Genomic DNA, 19,473 nt, shown 5'->3' on the forward strand with positions numbered 1-19,473 from the left:
TGGGACACTCTGACTTGTCCCCAGTCCACACAGAGCACTTCTTAGGCCGACATGCTTCATTCGGAGTGGAGCATTGTTATCTGCAAAGCCCCAGCGATCAACTCTGCCTAATTTAACAAATCACAAAAATTATGGTTATTTCTGTGGAAAGATACGGAGATGTCACAGAATGGGAAGAAAGGGTTGGCAGCCAGGCCTTCCACGGAACACGGAGCAGTGCCGATTTGGGGATCGAAGTAGCAGGAACTAACACGTTTTCTTCCGGACTCTTCTGTCAAGATGAACCAGCTGCAACCGTTTTCTGGAATTCCCTTCTGGTTTCGAATTCTAAAAGGGGGGGGGGACTTTCCTAGCTTGGCCACCGCACCAGGGGCTTCCTGGCTCTGTGGGGCCTGCGGTCTCCTGGCAAAGAGCCCCCCCCGCCGCCCACCGACAGTATCTTTCCCCCCTCCCCCCCAGCACGTACAACTTCTCCACCGACGGCTTCCACAGCTCGGCCCCGGGAGCCAACCTGTGCCTGGGCTCCGGCGTCCACGGCGGCGTGGACTGGATGAGGAAGCTGGCCTTCCGCTACCGGCGGGTGAAGGAGATGTACAACACCTACAAGAACAACGTTGGTGGTGAGTGGCCGGTGGCCCCCGGCGTGGGGGGAGGTAAGGGCTGGCTGCCCTGCTCAGGCCGCACCCCAGGCTGAGGCAGGGTCAAGGGCGGCCACGGCCCCTTGCGTGCGCAGACACCAGCTTGCTCAGTGCGCACCTCGGGGCACGCTCTGGAAGGGGACATGAGCATTTCTGTGTCCTCACTTGGGGCGGGTGACTGAGGAATAGACGAGAGCCTGCCTGGGATCCCACAGCCCATGAACGGTGGGGAGGGCTTAGGGGCCACCCGCCCCCCCCGGCTACATCAGGTGTGGCCTGAGGAGGCTGGGGTGGCCTCGCCACCTGTGTTCCAACACGCCCTCCGGGCATCTCGGTCACTTGCTGGAGTTGGGGGACCGGTGGCTTCGGCCCCTGCTGCTCAGACGGTGGGCCGCAGACCAGCTGCGTAAGCATCACCTTTGTTGCCAGACTCTGGGGGCCCCCTCCAGGCCACTGGGTCAGAATCTGCGTTTTTAACAAGATTCCCGGTGATCTGTGGAAATAATGAAGTTGGAGAAGGCCTGGAAGCTGCTGGTTCTCATCCTGGAACCACCTGGGGCATTTCCAGCTCTGATGTTCTCGGCCTGGCTGCAGCTGGGGTCGGGATCACAGGGTTCAGACCCTGATGTGCGGTCAAGGTGAAAGCCGCTGGCTTCGGCAGCAAGAGAGCACTGGTCGTGGCCCTGGATGAGAAGTCTGGAAGGGCCTATGGGCAAGGCTTGGCTCTGCAGTGCCAGGCCCTAGATTGCTTTTCTGGAATTCTCTGGGCCAGCGGTTCTTAACAGGAGGTGATGCTCCTTCTCCCCCAGGAGGCATTTGGGGGTATGTGGAACCAACTACAGGCCGATAAAGGGAAAAGGTCTGAGTAGGCAGCTGGTAGCATCTGCCATATGCCCCTTGGCCCCCTGGCCCCCAAAGCTTCCAGGGCTCCCTCCCCCTGCCCCAGAAAGTGGAGTCCCAGGAAGAATCTAGGGTCTCAGACTGGACAGAACCTACTTCCAGTCCCAATGCCTCCACTTTCTGGCTACCTCCCTGAGCCTCAGCGTCTAAATCTGTGAAATGGGGATAAAAACAATTCTGTCTCCCTGGGTTATGGAAAGGTTTGTTGTTAATGGGCACAGAAGTCATGGCTCTGTGCCTGAGGCAGGGGCTCAGCAAATGGTCGCATTCGTCACTAGCTCCTTTCAGTTTTGCTTGGGAGTCTTTCAGGTTCTTGTGTCTCCAGTCTGCAGCTGCGACCCTACGCAGTCCTGGCCGTAGCTAGTGTTTACTGAGCGCTCACTGTAGGCCGGGCTCTGTTAGGAGGGCTTTTCACCTACTGTTTTATTTGCCCTTTGCCACAGCCCTATGAGGTGCTTTTCCCATCTGTGTGCTATAAAGGTGGAAACTGAGATCAGAGACGTTAAGTAACCTGGCCAGCATCACACAGCCCAGGTGGCGAACCACCACGGTGGAGCCCGAGGCCGGCGGCTTCGCCACCTCTGCCCGCACTCGGTAGCCTCTCACACCCAAGTCTGTGGACGTGGAGCAAGGAGGGGAGCAGGTGTGCTTGGAGTAGAGGAGACAGGGATGGAGGCGGCCGACAGGGGCCACCTGCTCCTCATCCAGGTTAAGCCCCAGGAAGCGCCCAGGGCTCCTGTCAGGCTGCTCTGCTCTCCCCTGAGCTGAGGGGAGATTGCGCAGTGTGTCAACAGGCGAGGGGAGCCTGCAGGTGGCAGGACTCCGCGGGCGGCTCACCTCCCCCACCCCTCTCCCCCAGCTCTTTCTGCATCACAGAACTGGCGTGGTGAGGGCCCAGCCTCCAACCCCGGGGGTCACCAACACCCCGGGATCCCGAGGGTTTGGGAAGTTGTGCTCAGAAGAGAGACATCCACAAGATACAGGGTGAAAATAGAAAAGGCTTAACAAGTCAACATCGGGAGGCAGGACTGGGTTCAGAGGCCTTCGCCTGATTTCACACCTCCCTCTACCACGTCCTGTTATAACCCTTGAGCAGGTTACTTAACCCCTTCGTGCCTCAGTTTCTTCAGGTGTCAGATGGGAATAACGATGCTGCCCAACTCATAGGACAAATGTCAGGATAATGTGAATGAACACATGGGAGTTGCTTAGAACTGTGCCTCCGCGCAGTGAGCACTTCTTGAATGTTGCTCTTGTCTGGGGAAGGAGGCCGAGCCTGGGGAAAAGCTGCGGGTAGGGGGCAAGCAGACAGACGCCTGAAGCATACTTCCTAGTGTAAAGTAGGAGGGGTTGACCAGCTGACTACCCGTGGCAGCGCGCGTGGGAAGCCTCTTGTAAACTGTAGGGTCCCGTGCCCCCGACAGTTTGTATTGTTATTAAGGGCTGTGGGGAGGGGGCAGAGAGAAGGCAAGCCAGAGACCACCTGCAGCGTTTTGTCCCAGTGAATTCCTTCTCCCTTGAACAAACACCGAATCGGCACGAGCCATGCGCCAGCCCCGGCTAGAGCACTGCCCAGGGGCTGGTTCCGCGGTGGTGAACAAAACCAGCTCGGTCCCTGCCCTCGTGGAGCCAACGGTGTGGTGGCCGAAGCAGACATCGAACACATGATCACACAGATGTGTCTGAAATCATAGTTGTGACAAGTGTGCCAGGAGAAGAGGTAGAGTGTGTTGGGAGAGTGTAAAATAGAGACCTGACCAGGGTAGGCCTTCCAGAAGAAATGACATTGGAAACTAAGTGCAAAGGACTTAGGCAAACAGGGAAGGTAAGATATGAAGAGTGGTCCAGGTTCTGAGATGAGGTAGGAACGTACTTGGTGTATCAGGGGACAAAGAGGAGGCCACTAGGGCGGGAACGGAAGGACAGCAGGGCAATGGCAAGAGATGAGATAAGCAACTAAGCAGGGGCAGGGGCTCTGGAGGCTGAACTTTATCTTAAGGGCCTTGATGGCTGAGAGACAGGTCTAGAGAGCCCGTGGAGTGGGCTCTGGAGGTCCGCTGCCTGGGTACACCTGTCTCCATACTTCTGCAGTGAGCAAGTCCGTTGACCTCACTAAGCCTCAGCTTCTCCACCTGATTTCCACAGTGTTATATGTCCATTATATCTCAATGGGAAAAAATAAAAAGAGTGTCCACCTCTAGGGGCACTGTGAAAATGAATGAAATAAATCCTATTAAAAGCACAGGCCAAAAAAAAAAAAAGCACAAGCCATACACACAGTAAGCACTCAATAAATGTTAATCGTTTTTATTTTATTCATTTTTTGTCTCCACTGTAACAGTATAAACTCTCTAATCTGCATTTTTTGTTCATCTGTATATGCAGTGCCTATTCAATACTGAGTGCACAGAAGGCACTCCCGAATCCTTTGTTGGATGGATGGGCAGAGGGAGGGATGGACGGATGGCCGGGCGGATGGGTGGATCAATCAGTGGATAGGATTATTGATCAACCAATCCCAAAATAAGATTAAAATCACTGGATAAAGTTGACCTTGGGTATCATCTGATTTGAAATCTCAGGGTACCAGTAGCTAGATTCCCCTTCCCTAACCACCACCCCCCCAGACCTCTCAAATGATAAATACCACATCTTTATTTCCCTTGTCCACAGGCTTGATAGGAGCTCCCAAAAGAGAGACTTGGCTACAGCTCAGAGCTGAACTGGAAGCTCTGACCGACCTCTGGCTGACCCACTCTCTGAAGGCGCTCAACCTCATCAATTCCCGGTAGGTAGGAGCCCCTATTTGCCTTCCAGCCCCTGAACTTTCTCCCATTTGAGGGCGGCGGCTCCTCCATTTCCATACTTGAAGAATTGGACTCTCCAAATTCTCACTTGCACACTTTCCAGACATTTGATAAAGCTGAGGAGTCACACGGTACCATGGAAACCTTGTACCACCGCTGAGCAAGCAGGTGCTAAAACTTCTCAGGGTCCAGCAGAGCTTTGTACGTAGGTCGGTCTGTCCCATCCGCTGTTGCCCACCACACCCGCTGGTCACAACAAAGCCCTCTGAAAATCCTTTTCTAGTGGGCTGTAGATCATCTGGCAGGCAATTACAAGGTAAGGCGTTTCATTCCAGGCCTCCCAATAAATTGCCTCTTGCTCTTTAACAAGATCATCTGAGCCAGAGAACAAATAACCCCCTGCACTAGCATCCAAAACTCTTGTGACCCAGCATATGAATGGTTACAAGATGGCAGGCCATGAGCTGGCTCTGTCCTGCGGATGTGTCCTGTTTGATAAACACTGTGTCCCAAAGACTGGGAAAGTAATCCATAGCTCCAGATTTCTAGGTTCTGTCAAAATATCAGAACCGGCAGGTGTTCTCCAGTTTACCCCAGTCCTCACCGCTCCCTGTTGCCCTACACCTGATCCATATTACTCATTTACATCCCTTATAGGTGGCTACAGCTATGTAAATGTGGGCCCTTGCAAGAAACATTTGTTTTAAATAAGTATTAACACTTTAACACTGTAAGTAATATTACAGGATTGCGTTTCAATGTGCCAGGCAGCCTCAGGCTTAAAAGAGAGGAACAGCTGAAGGATCTTTGGGCCTCCCCTCACCTGAAGATGACTTAGCCAGAGCTCTAAGCCCCACCAGAGCTCCTGCTGACTCCAGGCTCATGCTGCAGGGTGAGGAGGCCTGGCCTTGGTGTTCTGACCTACAGTCTTCTCTGTCCTCAGGCCCAACTGTGTCAACGTGCTGGTCACTACCACTCAGCTAATCCCTGCCTTAGCCAAAGTCCTGCTGTACGGACTGGGCTCCGTGTTTCCTATTGAGAACATCTACAGTGCAACCAAGACAGGTAGGGAGAACCAGACCTCGCGGTGATGCAGGGAGGGAGGGTGAGGCTAGCTCTCCATCCCGCATTTGGGAAGCTTAAGGAAAAGAGCACTAAGAAAGCTAAAGAACTTGTCCATGGCCATGACTCAGATGCCCAGAACAATCCCACAAACCACTCGTTTTAACCTCAGCTTCCAGAGAAAGTGGTTAGGACCATCAGTTTCTAAAGTTAGGTTATCTGCAAAGTTGCTATAACACACATCCCAAATACAGGACTTACATCAGAATCCAAGCTTATTTCTCTCTCACATGTCAACAGACTAGAGGTGAGTCATCCAGGCTAGTGGGGCAACTCTGTCCTCAAACTCACCCAGGATCCCAGGTCCTTCCTATCTTATTTTTCCACCATCCCCTGTGGTTTTATTCTCATGTATGGTTAAATCAGAATCCTGCCACATTATCGTTCCGGCTTATGGGAAGAGGGAAAAGAGCAAGTAATACATGTCAAATGTTTTAAGACCAGGACTCAAATGGGATACCTGGTGCTTCTACTCACCTCCTATGGGCCCCCGCTTAGTCACATGGCCACGACTAGTGGCAAGGGAGGCTGGGAAACGTAGTCCATAGCTAAGTGCCGTGAACACAGGTAAGTCATGGAACTCTATTACTAAGAAGAGGAAAATAGGGGCACCTGGATGGCTCAGTCAATTAAGCATCTGCCTTCGGCTCAGGTCGTGAGCTCAGGGTCCTGGGATCGAGCCCCACATTGGGCGCCCTGCTCAGTGGGGAGTCTGCTTCTCCCTCTCCCTCCTGCTCATGCTTTGTCTCTGTGTCTCTCAGTCTCTATCAAATGAATAAATAAAATCTTAAAAAAAGGAAAATAGTTTCCACCACAGCATGGCACATGAGGTGATTTTAATTTAGGTGGTTCAAGTTGTCAAATAACCTTGAATCCAACCTTGAACCACACAGAAAATTTGGGTGTTTTTTTTTTTAAATTCTCTTTCAAGGAGAGAGTCTCAATTTAGTGTTATCCTACTTTGACACCTCTCTTAATGCTTGATAATCTTTATTAACAAAGAGAACAAGCCTTAGGCTCAGAGCTTCCATCAGATAAGAGAATTTAATAATAGAAATGAACAGCATCATTTATCATCAGGGCAAGTCCTACTGGTTTTCGGAGGGGAGGGGCTGGAGTTTTTTATTCTCATATCACCTAAAACTATATAATAATGCAAAATAAACCTAGTTAAGATGGGGTTTTTTGGGGGTTTTTTTTAAGATTTTATTTATTTAACAGAGAGAGACACAGCGAGAGAGGGAACACACGCAGGGGGAGTAGGAGAGGGAGAAGCAGTCTTCCTCGCAGAGCAGGGACCCTGATGCGGGGCTCGATCCCAGGACCCTGGGATCATGACCCGAGCCAAAGGCAGATGCTTAACGACTGAGCCACCCAGGCGCCCCTAAGATGTTTTTAATTAGAAATTTTTACTCATTTTTTTTTTTCTGGAACTAAAAAAAAAAAAAAAATTGTAGTATTTTGGAAGCATTTTCCCAGAGTGGTTTTTGCCTTTACTTAAGTTCTAGCTCTGAACATTACAGAAAAGTGCCTTTAGATTTTTAGATTTTAAAATCCTGAAATTCAGGCCTCAGATGGCCATGAGAGCTTCTACAACAGGACTTGGTGAGCCTGTCATTGTCTTTCTGCACACTGTAGTCATGTGCCTTCGCAGGCTTCTTGAGAACCTTTCTTAAATACTTTTTAATTATGGTAAAATAACGTGACATGAACTTTACCATCCTCACCATTTTTCAGTGTACATTTCAGGGGTAACAGCCCCATTCCCACTGTTCTGCCACCATCCCCACCGTCCCTCCCCAGAGCTCTTTCCATCTTGTAGAACTGAAGGTGGGTCTGCATTAAACAGGAACTCCCTATTCCTGCCTGCCCCCAGCCCCTGGCAAACACCCTTCTACTTTCTGCCTCTAGGAATGTGACTGCTCTGGGGACCTCGGAGAAGTGGAATCATAGAATATTTGTCCTTTTGTGACTAGCTTATTTCATGTAACATAATGTCCTCAAGGGTCCTATCTGTGATGTAGCCTGTGTCTGAATCCCTTTCCTTTTTAAGGCTGAGTAATAGTCCATTTATGTCTGCGCTACATTTCGTTTATCCATTCATCTGTCCACGGACACTTGGATTGCTTCCCCCTCTTGGCTGTTGTAAAACAGTGCTGCTATGAACATGGGTGTACAAGTCTCTCTTCAAGACTCTGTTTTCAATTCTTTGGGATATATACCCAGTGGTGGAACTGGTGGATCACAGGGTAATTCTATTCATTTTTTGAGGAACCGCCATACTGTTTTCCATAGTGGCCACACCGTTGTGCGTTCCCACCAACAGGGCCCAAGGGTTCCAGTTTCTCCACATCCTCACCAACATCTGTTCTATTCTCTCCTTTTTTAATAACTATCCTAATGGGTGTGAGAGGACTGGTGTTCTTTTTTATTATTATTATTAACATATAATGTATTTGTTTCAGGGATACAGGTCTGTGATTCATCAGTCTTACACAACACCCAGTACTCACCACAACACATAGCCTCCCCAGTGTCCATCACCCAGCCACCCCATCCTCCCACCCCCCTCCACTCCAGCAACCCTCAATTTGTTTCCTGAGATTGAGTCTCTTATGGTTTGTCTCCCTCTCTGGTTTCGTCTTGTTTCATTTTTTCCTCTCTTCCCCTATGATCCTCTGCCTTGTTTCTCAAATTCCACATATCAGTGAGATCGTATGATAACTGTCTTTCTCTGATTGACTTATTTCACCTAGCATAATACCCTCTAGTTCCATCCACATCATTACAAATGGCAAGGTTTCAATTTTTGATGGCTGCATAATATTCCATTGTATATATATATATATACACCACATCTTCTTTATCCATTCATCTGCTGATGGACATCTGGGCTCTTTCCATAGTTTGGCTATTGTGGGCATTGCTGCTATAAACATTGGGGTGTGTGTACCCCTTCGGATCACTACATTTGTATCTTTGGGGTAAATACCCACAGTAGTGCAATTGCTGGGCCATAGGGTAGCTCTATTTTCAACTTTTTGAGGAACCTCCGTGCTGTTTTCCAGAGTGGCTGCACCAGCTTGCATTCCCACCAACAGTGTGGGAGGGTTCCCCTTTCTCCGCATCCTCACCAACATCTGTCGTTTCCTAACTTGTTAATTTTAGCCATTCTGACTGGTGTGAGGTGGTATCTCATTGAGGTTTTGATTTGGATTTCCCTGATGCCGAGCGATGTTGAGCACTTTTTCATGTGCCTGTTGGCCATTTGGATGTCTTCTTTGCAGAAATGTCTGTTCATGTCTTCTGCCCATTTCTTGATGGGATTATTTGCTCCTTGGGTGTTGAGTTTGATAAATCCTTTATAGATTTTGGATACTAGCCCTCTATCTGATATGTCATTTGCAAATATCTTCTCCCATTCTGTCAGTTGTCTTTTGGTTTTGTTGACTGTTTCCTTTGCTGTGCAAAAGCTTTTTAACTTGATGAAGTCCCAGTAGTTCATTTTTGCCCTTGCTTCCCTTGCCTTTGGCAATGTTTCTAGGAAGAAGTTGCTGCAGCTGAGGTTGAAGAGATTGCTGCCTGTGTTCTTCTCTTGAAGGATTTTGATGGATTTCTGTCTCACATTTAGGTCTTTCATCTATTTTGAGTCTATTTTTGGGTGTGGTGTAAGGAAATGGTCCAGTTTCATTATTCTGCATGTGGCTGTCCAATTTTCCCAACACCATCTGCTGACGAGACTGTCTTTTTTCCATTGGATATTCTTTCCTGCTTTGTCGAAGATTAGTTGACCCATAGAGTTGAGAGTCCATTTCTGAGTTTTCTGTTCCATTGATCTATGTTTCTGTTTTTGTGCCAGTACCATACTGTCTTGATGATTACAGCTTTGTAACAGAGCTTGAAGTCCGGAATTGTGATGCCACCAGCTTTTGTTTTCTTTTTCAACATTCCTCTGGCTATTTGGGGTCTTTTCTGGTTCCGTACAAATTTTAGGATTATTTGTTCCATTTCTGTGAAAAAAGTTGATGATATTTTGATAGAGATTGCATTAAATATGTAGATTGCTCTAGGTAGCATAGCCATTTAACAATATTTGTTCTTCCAGTCCATGAGCATGGAATGTTTTTCCATTTCTTTGTGTCTTCCTCAATTTCTTTCATGAGTATTCTATAGTTTACTGAGAACAGATTCTTTACCTCTTTGGTTAGATTTATTCCTAGGTATCTTATGGTTTTGGGTGGAATTGTAAATGGGATTGACTCCTTAATTTCTCTTCTGTCTCGTTGTTGGTGTATAGAAATGCAACTGATTTCTGTGCACTGATTTTATATCCTGCCACTTCACTGAATTCCTGTATGAGTTCTAGCAGTTTTTGGGTGGAGTCTTTGGGTTTTCCACATAAAGTATCATATCATCTGCGAAGAGAGTTTGACCTCTTCTTTGCCGATTTGGATGCCTTTTATTTCTTTCTGTTGTCTGATTGTTGAGACTAGGACTTCCAATACTATGTTGAATAGCAGTGGTGATAGTGGACATCCCTGCCGCGTTCCTAACCTTAGGGGGAAAGCTCTCAGTTTTTCCCCATGTAGAATGATATTCACTGTGGGTTTTTTCATAGATGGCCTTTATGATATTGAAGTACGTACCCTCTATCCCTACACTGAAGAGTTTTAATCAAGAAAGGATGCTGTACTTTGTCAGATGCTTTTTCTGCATCTATTGAGGGGATCATATGGTTCTTGTCCTTTCTTTTATTAATGTAGTGTATCACATTGATTGACCTGCGCAAGTTGAACCAACCTTGCAGCCCAGGAATAAATCCCACTTGGTTGTGGTGAATAATCCTTTTAATGTACTGTTGGATCCTATTGGCTAGTATTTTGGTGAGAATTTTTGCATCCATGTTCATCAGGGATATTGGTCTATAATTCTCCTTTTTGGTGGGGTCTTTGGTTTTGGGATCAAGGTAATGCTGGCCTCATAAAATGAGTTTGGAAGTTTTCCTTCCATTTTTTTTTTTTTAAGATGTTTGTTTATTTGACAAAGAGACACTTTGGGTCTAAAATGAGTCTCTTGCAGACAGCATATCGATGGGTCTTGCTTTTTTATCCAATCTGATACCTTGTGTCTTTTGATTGGGGCCTTTAGCCCATTTACATTCAGGGTAACTATTGAAAGATATGAATTTAGGGCCATTATATTGCCTGTACAGTGACTGTTACGGTATATTGTCTCTGTTCCTTTCTGGTCTATGTTACTTTTGGCTCTCTCTTTGCTTAGAGGACCCCTTTCAATATTTCTTGTAGGGCTAGTTTGGTGATCACAGATTCTTTTAGTTTGTTTGTCCTGGAAGCTTTTTATCACTCTTTCTATTTTCAATGACAGCCTAGCTGGATAAAGTATTCTTGGCTGCATATTTTTCTCATTTAGTACCCTGAATATATCATGCCAGTCCTTTCTGGCCTGCCAGGTCTCTCTGGATAGGTCTGCTGCCAATCTAATGTTTCTATCATTGTAGGTTACAGACCTCTTGTCCTGAGCTGCTTTCAGGATTTTCTCTTTGTCTCTCAGATTTGTAAGTTTTACTATTAGATGTTGGTGTGTTGACCTATTTTTATTGATTTTGGGGGGTTCTCTATGCCTCCTAGATTTTGAGCCTGTTTCTTTCCCCAAATTAGGGAAGTTCTCCACTATAATTTGCTCCAATATACCTTCTGCCCCTCTCTCTTTCTTCTTCTGGGATCCCAATTATTCTAATATTGTTTCACTTTATGATATCACTTACTGCTCAAATTCTCCCCTCGTGATCCCGTATTGTTTACCTTTTTCTCAGCTTCTTTATTATCCATCATTTGGTCTTCTATATCACTAATTCTCTCTTCTGCCTCATTTATCCTAGCAGTCAGAGCCTCCATTTTTTATTGCACCTCATTAAATAGCCTTTTTGATTTCGACTTGGTTAGATTTTATTTCTCCAGAAAGGGATTCTCTAGTGTCTTCTATGCTTTTTTCAAGCCCAGCTAGTATCTTTATAATCGTTATTCTGAACTCTAGTTCCGACATCTTACTAATGTCCATATTGATTAGGTCCCTGGCAGTCGGTACTGCCTCTTGTTCTTTTTTTTGAGGTGAGTTTTTCCGTCCTGTCATTTTGTCCAGAGAAGAATAGATGAACGAGAGAACAAAATGCTAAAAGGCAACAACGACCCCACAGAAATATACACTAAACAAATCAGAAGAGACCTGAAACTGGAGGGAAAAGAAAAAAGAGGTCATATGATCAGGCTGGTGAATAGAACAGAGCCATACAGTAGATTTTGGGTATATTTTGGTCTGTTAGAAGAAACTGCATCCCAAAATTTTAAATACAATGAAGGGATAGAATATGACTGTAAAAATGAAAATTAAAGATTTTTAAAAAGGAATTAAATAATAAGTTGGTTGGAAAAGGAAAGAAAATTTTTACAAAATTTTAAAAATTGAAAGACTAAAGAATCATGGTAAAAAAGCCATGGATTCTATGTGCATTATTCCCCTAGCACTGGAGTTCTGCCATTCTCATTGATTGGTAAACTTGGTCTTGGCTGGCTGTTCTCGCTTATCTTCTGGGGGAGGGGCCTGTCGCAGTGGTTCCCAAATGTTTTTGCCAGAGGTGGACCCGCCCTTGCCCAGTCCGGACTAAGTAATCTGCTCGGGTTTGCTCTCGGGAGCTGTTGTTCCCTGCAAGCTTTGGAGGCGGAGAGTGAAAATCGCGGCCTCCCAATCTCCACCCTGGAGGAGCCGAGAACTTGGGGCCCCGCTCCTCAATGAGCCCCCAGAGAAAAGCAGTCAGTCACTCCCGTCTCCCTGGTCTCCGGCTGCACTCCGTGCTCACCCAGCCTGTGACTGAGCGTTTCTATCTCTGGCACCTGACCGTGTGTGGAGTCTCCAAACCCAGCAGATCCCTGCGGTGCGCTCCCACACCACTCCTCCCGGGGGAGGAAGGGGAGTCTCCCCGGATCTGCCGCTTGTTGGGTCCCTGCTGGAGGAGCAGTGGCCCGACTGCTGCAGATCACGGTTTATGGCAACCCCGAGCTGAGAGCCCGTCTCTGCAGCCGGCTTCCCCACTCCAATACCTGGGAGCTCCGCCGCACTCAGGCACCCCCAGTCTTTCTGTGACCCCGGGGGTCCTGAGACCACACTGTCCCACGAGGGTTCCACCCCCCGCTTAGCCACTGGAGCGACGTCCCTCAGCAGAGCCAACTTCTAAAAGTTCCAATGTTGTGCTCCGCGGCTCTATCACTGGCAGAAGCGGCTGATGGAGGCCCCTCCCCTGCCGTCTATCCTCCCGAATATCGCCTCAGATTCCCTTCTCCGCACGTCCTACCTTCCAGAGAATGGTCGCTTTTCTGTTCAGAGAGTTGCTGCTATTCTTTTCTTCGATCTCCTGTTGAGTTCGTAGGTGTTCAGAATGGTTTGATCCCTATCCAGCTGAATTCCTGGGACCAGACAAAATCCAGGTCTCCTACTCCTCCGCCATCCTGGGCTCCTGATCTGGTGTGCTTTTTATTTTATTTTATTTTTTAAAGATTTTATTTGAGAGAGAGAGAAAGAGAGAGCGAGCATGGGGGGGTAGGGTCAGAGGGAGAAGCAGATTCCTCGCCAAGCAAGGAGCCCGATGCGGGACTTGATCCCGGGATTCCAGGATCATGACCCGAGCCGAAGGCAGTCGCTCAACCAACTGAGCCACCCAGGCGCCCTGGTGTGCTTTTTTTTTTTTTTTTTTAAAGATTTTATTTATTTGACAGAGAGATAGAGAGAGCACAAGCAGGGGGAGCAGCAGGCAGAGGGAGAGGGAGAAGCAGGCTCCCTGCTGAACAGAGAGCCCGATGCGGGGCTCGATCCCAGGACCCTGTGATCACGACCTGAGCCGAAGGCAGACGCTTAACGACTGAGCCACCCAGGCGCCCCTGGTGTGCTTTTTAATACAGTGATTTTATTCTGTATTTAAATGAATTCATTTCAGTAAAAATAGAAGTGAGAGTTGATTTTTTTTTTTTTTAAGATTACATAACAGGAGCTCCCAGATTTGGTCACAATGGTGAAGGTAGTTCTGGAATGTTTGAGAAACTCTGGTCCAGGAGGGCATGTCTCAAGACCTGACTCATGAACAAAGGCTGGCTGTTTCCATTGGAGTATGGAAAACTCACAATGAACATGAACACATGAAAAACTCCATTCGGTCCTGTGATAAAAGTTTTAAAGCAAAGTTTCATTTAACAGCACTTTTTTTCTGTAGATTTTGCAAGAAAGGCATCCATAACCCAGGCACATCTAGAATTTCCATTCAGCCCATTAATTCTGTTTCTATGTAAGAGGAATCAAATGCCATCAGGGACATGTTAGAGCGACTTCCTTCCCACTTGGGGAGCCTGAAGGTCAACACACTGAGGGTTATCAGAGTTGGAGACTGCATAGAAATTTGGCCTCCAGCTCCCCGTTTTAACTTAAAAAGCATTTTTTTTCAATGGTCAGGTTTCTACTCCGATAAGGCTGCATAACACACCTCAGTGGCTTACGGTGTTTCTCACTCACGTGTCTGGGGAATTGGCGGTGACTCCGCTGGGATCTCCTCCAGGTTCTGCTCTGTTCTATATGTCCTCTCACCGTGGGACCATCACTCACTGCGGCCATTGGGCACATTCTTCTTCTGACAGATGGCAGAAGTAAAGGGAGCCAAGCCACGCCACTCACACACACTTCCCGTGGCAGGTCCCTAGCATTCCAGGAGTGGTCAAAGCCAGTCACACGGTCAACCCAATGTTAGTGGGGTGGGGGGTAGACCCCACCTGCTGTAGTGAAAGGCCTTGCAAAGTGTAACGTAGTTCTGCCTCCAAAGACAGTTACGATTCACAGCTCTGACCCGCCGCTGCTCCCAGCAGGGCTGAGTCCTGCCTAGAGCAGCAGAACAGAGTGGCTCAGAGCTCAAGCAACTTGGGCAGCCTAGGTTTGAATCCCGACTCTGCACCTGCTAGCCTGGTGCCCCAGGCAAGTGACCTCTCTGTGCCTCAGCTTCTCAGTCTGTCAAAATGGATGATCAGAATCCCCAGAGCTGTGTTATTGTAACTACTGTTGATACTCTTCCTCTGCTTCTCTTCGGGGCCCTCCCCCAGCCTCGGTTTATCTCTAAAATGGGAATTCTATTAATTGCAATTTCATAAGGATTGCCGTGGCGACAGTAAATGAATAACCTAAGTCAGTGTTCCCCAACAGAGTGGGGAAGCATTTTGCCTCCCAGGAGATATCTGGCAACATCTGGAGACAGTGTTTTTTCAACTGGAGGAGGTGCTCCAGGCATCTCCTGGGTGGAGACCAGGGACGCCCCCAAACATCCCCCACGAACAGGGCAGCCCCCTCAGCAAAGCCTCATCCTGCCCCACGTGCCAGTAACACCAAAGCTGAGAAATCCTGATGTGGGCGAAGCACTGAGAGCACCTAGCAGACCGTAAAGTCAGAGAGGGACTGCTGTTTTTAGCACTGCTGTTTTCCTTCTTGTTACTACACTCACTGACACCGTTGGGATGAGCGAAGATCTGAATCCAGTGGGTCTGGATTTATACAGCTGTCTGCACGCCTGGGAAGGAGGCAGATATGAAGGGGTGGTCACCAACGGGTAGCAAGAAAAAAACTGGGCAGGGGAGTCAACCTGAGGGTCCAGTCTGTCACCAGGCTGCCACCTGTGGACGTGTGAATCCTGGCACCTCTGCCTCCTAAATCGTGCTGCCTGGTGTCCTCCGCTGTGAAGTGGGTCTGGCGCCCCTGCCCCAGCCAGCCGTGTCGACTCCGGAGCCTGCTTCAAGCCTCTGCACTCTGTCTTCTGTGTCACTCTGAGCAAGCCATTGAGCCCCTCTGCGCCCCCACGCTGTCACCACTCATGTGGGGATGGTGACAGTGCGCACACTGCTTGAGGACAAGCTGATCAGTGCTTGGCCCTCAGGAGGGGGCTGCTCCCAGCAAGCACTTGGTTCAGGTTAGGAGTCCCCGCAATCCTGGGTGCTCAGCAGGCGTCTTTTCTTTCCCCCGTTCTTGCGTGTGCAGGGAAGGAGAGCTGTTTCGAGAGGATAATGCAGCGATTCGGCAGAAAAGCCGTCTACATCGTGATCGGTGACGGCGTGGAAGAGGAGCAGGGGGCAAAGAAGGTACTCTGTCCACCTCTCAGACTCTGCTTCTCCTCTTGAGACAGGCTCGTGGGTTTCCTGGGCTCTTTACGAGGATTTCCCCCACCGCCCCCCACCCCGGCGCTGGCTGGGTCCCCTCCTTCCCAGGCTCTTACCTCCCCGGTCCCTCCCCATTTGCAATCGCAGAAGCATCCTGAGTAATTTCCTTCTGCAAATCCCCCTCGGTGCCTTTGGCTGCCGCCCCTCATAGCCCTGGATTTTTTCTAGGACAACCGCTCGGGAGCCCAGAGACACCCTCTCAGGCAGGCTGGTGGGGGGCTGGTGCACGTGTGCGTGCTTTATTCCATACTTACTGATCATATGTTCCAGGAACCCTTCCCAGTTAATAAAGACAGCATTAAGCTAATGAGAAAGAAAATCCTGCATTTGTGATCTTGGGCCCATGAGGAGAGAGGCAGGGGGTTCTGGTGGCAGCAGCTCTGCTCTTGGAAAAGGAACAGCTGCCCAAGTCCTGGGTCTGGACCTGTCAACAGCATCCCAGAGAGCCTGCCACCCCCCCACCCAGAGGCCTGGGAAGTGGACTGTTAATGTCACAGAGCTTAATCGGGAGGACCTGGTTTCCCCCTTCCCTCCCCAGCAACAGATTCCAGGGAAATGCAGAAATGTTTAGAGTCTCAGCGGACAAAGCCTGAAAAAGAGGGTCCCAGGAGAAGGCCCTGGGGGCGGAGCTAGAAGGCCTTGCCCCCTGCAAGGTTCCTCCCCTTCCCCTCCCCCAGGCTCCAGCAAGCTTCAGAGGGAAGAATTCCCTGATCAGGTACCACTCTGGTCTTCCAGTGACCCAGGCCTGCCTGCAGCTCCCTCCCCCCACTGTCCCTACTCTGTTCGGGGCCTCGACGACCGGGTCTTAGGCGCGAACACTGCGCCTAGTGGGTGAGCTCCGTCAGCTGCACATCTACTGCATGCCCGTGACTGTGGCAGGCGCTGGGGGGCCTGCTGTGAGCAGAAGGGACAGGCTCTCGCCCTCACTCAGCTCCAGCCTGGGGCAGGCAGGAGACACAGGAGTGTAACATGTGTTACAGGAGGTGGTGACCAGAGCTTTGGAGAAAAATAAAGCAGGGACTGGGGACAGATGGGACTGTGGGGGTGGGGCCGGCTGCCAGCGTGCACAGTGGTCAAGGCAAGCCTCGCTGCCTGGTGACATCTGAGCAAAGAGAGGAGGAGGAGAGGCAGTGAGCCAAGTAGATGTCAGAGGGAAGGCAGTCCCAGAGAGGAACCAAGAGATTCCAAGGTCTGCAGGCTGGAGCTTCCCGCAGGGAGCCAGCATGGCCACAGTGGTGGGCCAGGCAGTGGAGAGTGCCCAGGAGGGGAGGCCTAGGAGGAAGCTGAGCACTTCTTTCTAAAGCATATTTAACTTTAAAAATGAATTGATTCAGCGAGAAAAATATTAAGTAAATGTAATAGAGGTGATACACAAGGACTGGCCAAGGCAATGGCACGATCACAGGAATTACCACAGATTACTGGTGTCCCAGAAGCACCGTGCCAGCTCAGGAGCATGGTCTGTGTGATGAGACGAGCCACTGCCAGGACCTCTAGGGCCCCCCCCCACCAAGCTGAGTTCTAGCGATCAAAATGAAGCTCAGCTTCAAGCACGGTTGGACTGGAGAAGCAGCGTAGGCCTGCGGCCCCTGCCCCCTCACCGGCCCTCTGGCCCTCGCCCAGACAGGGACAGGGACCTCGGTGGAGCGGCCGCTGACCTGTTCCCACCTTCTTGCCGCTGGAGTTTGTCAGGGCAGCATAGGAAATGTTTGGAAGTGACCCCTTTACTCTCCTGAAATGAAATACTAATGGTCCTGGACACTATTACCATAGTGGCTGAAAGGTCAAGATCTCATGGTGTTACTGAAGAATAAAGGGAAAGTTATTTACACTCACAGTAACCTGCGCTTCCACACCTAAATGTTCAGGCACAAAATCCCAGGGCTTGTACCCACGCAAGCCATGGCTGTGACCCGGCAAACACAGGGACACAGGTGCGCGGTCTCGGCCATTCGGGAGCCAGGTGAGGGGCTGCGGCTGATTTCTGCAGACTGCTAAGCAGCTCCTAGAGAGATCCTGAGTAAAACAAGACACAGACTTCCATTGCTATACACAGTAGTCGCACTCCTGGAAATGCAGGTTTTATTAAAAGCATGGACAAGATTTGATTTCTGTGTAACAGGGACAGTGTTAAGAGTCCAGGCTCAGATTACTCCGTACAGGTTTGTACTTAACTGGACTATCTGACAGGACGCTCGAAAACCAGTCAGGTCCCAGGTGCATGAGATGAGGCAGGACCCCACCGGCACTGCCCCCAAATCATTAGAAGTCGAAATTCACAGCTCTAGAAATTTCCACAGTGACCCCTAGGGGGGCAGTCTTTTCCTCCTTTGAGAACAGCTAGTCTGGGCTCGCCTTCCGTACCGGACCAGGCACCTCCCTGGCCTCACCCTACCGCCAGCCCTGCTCCCACAGAACAATGCGGCCAGGGGCACACATTTTACCCTAAATCCTAGCTCTGCCCTTTGGGCTGTGTGGCCTTCAGCAGGTGGCGCCCCCCTAAGCTGGACCAGCCGCCGCGCAGGCGCGCTTGGGGCTGAGTGGAGGGACCTTGCCGAGGGCGTGCCCCACCACCCGAGCCTCTGGTATCACTCCCAGGACAGTGGGAGAACATGACCGTTAGAAATTCAGAACCAGTGGAGGAAGAAGAGATGAATGCTGATCTGCACAGGAGGTGAAAGCTCATCCAAATCACTCGTTGGCTCAGAGCCCATGGGAGACGCATGTGACTGAGACTGGCAGAGGGGTGGAGAGAGTGATCTCCAGCAGGAGCGGGGTGGGAGGGTCTCACTGGGCCAGTGCCAGCCAGGTTCTGTGCAGAAGGGTTGGGGTGGCCAGAGACGCGCGACAGCCGTTAGGATAGCAGAGCACGCGGCCTCTCTCGTGCAAGACACCGTGAGCTTCAGGCCCGGCTGCATCAGCCCCGGGGACCCAGGCCCCCTCCATCTTGTTGCTCTGCCGGCCGGGGGCTGCTCTCTCGCCACCGCCCCCCCCCCCCAGCTGTCTGCACGGCGGCCCCTGGCAAGGGAAAGGGGGAGGCTGCCCCATCGCTTTAAGGGCCCAGGGGACACGGGTGGATGGCACTGCTGCTCACACCCCAGCAGCCAGACCTGGGTCACGTGGTCACACCCTGCGCGGCTCTAGCTCGCAGATGTCGCCCTTCTGAGCCACCACATACCCAGCTAAGAAAAACGGGGGCTGCTTGGGCGGGGGGGGCTGGCAGTCTCCATCACAGCTGGCCTGGGGCAGGGCTGTCACTGGCACCCAGGGGGCCTGACCGAACCGCATCCCCGTACCCCTCCTCTTGATTACTGGCATCCTCGTGTCACTGAATCCTCCAACCCCCCTGCAGAGGGGGTGTCATTTGCTTCATTTTACGGAGGCTGTATTTGAGACTCAGAGAGGTTAAGTAATATACCTCAGGTCACACAGCTGGTACAGGCAAACGGAGGTGTGTTTTACTCGCCGAGCAGGAAGGAAGTGGACCTAGGAGTTTCAAACACTCTGTCCTCACCCCTGAGCTGGGGCCTTCTACCAAGGAAGACCGGGGGCGCACACCCCCATCCACTGGGCTCCCCTAAAAACCTCTGCGACTGAAGAGCAGCCCCAGCACATTAGCGAGGAACGCTATGCACCAGCCGCTCCCCCGGCCTGACAGATGGGAGTCATTAGCACAGGGTGCCGGACACCTGAGCAGCGTGAAATACGGCGACAGGACAAGGGGCTTGGACTGTTGGGGCTGACAGTGTT

General features: G+C 50.1%; 1 protein-coding gene across 1 annotated transcript in view; it reads left to right on the forward strand.

Annotated features, from left to right (window-relative positions):
* The window catches only part of LOC118011063 (eyes absent homolog 2), a 131,945-nt gene that overhangs the window by 108,557 nt on the left and 3,915 nt on the right, over positions 1 to 19,473 (forward strand). The window contains exons 8-11 of the mRNA XM_035005634.1: positions 460 to 620; positions 4,212 to 4,326; positions 5,289 to 5,410; positions 15,545 to 15,645. Of these exons, the coding sequence (XP_034861525.1) occupies positions 460 to 620; positions 4,212 to 4,326; positions 5,289 to 5,410; positions 15,545 to 15,645 (499 nt within the window). The remainder of the gene's footprint in view (positions 1 to 459; positions 621 to 4,211; positions 4,327 to 5,288; positions 5,411 to 15,544; positions 15,646 to 19,473) is intronic.

This window comes from Mirounga leonina, unplaced genomic scaffold, assembly GCF_011800145.1.
Source record: "Mirounga leonina isolate KUSES-001 unplaced genomic scaffold, KU_Mleo_1.0 Mir_150, whole genome shotgun sequence".
Taxonomy (NCBI): domain Eukaryota; kingdom Metazoa; phylum Chordata; class Mammalia; order Carnivora; family Phocidae; genus Mirounga; species Mirounga leonina.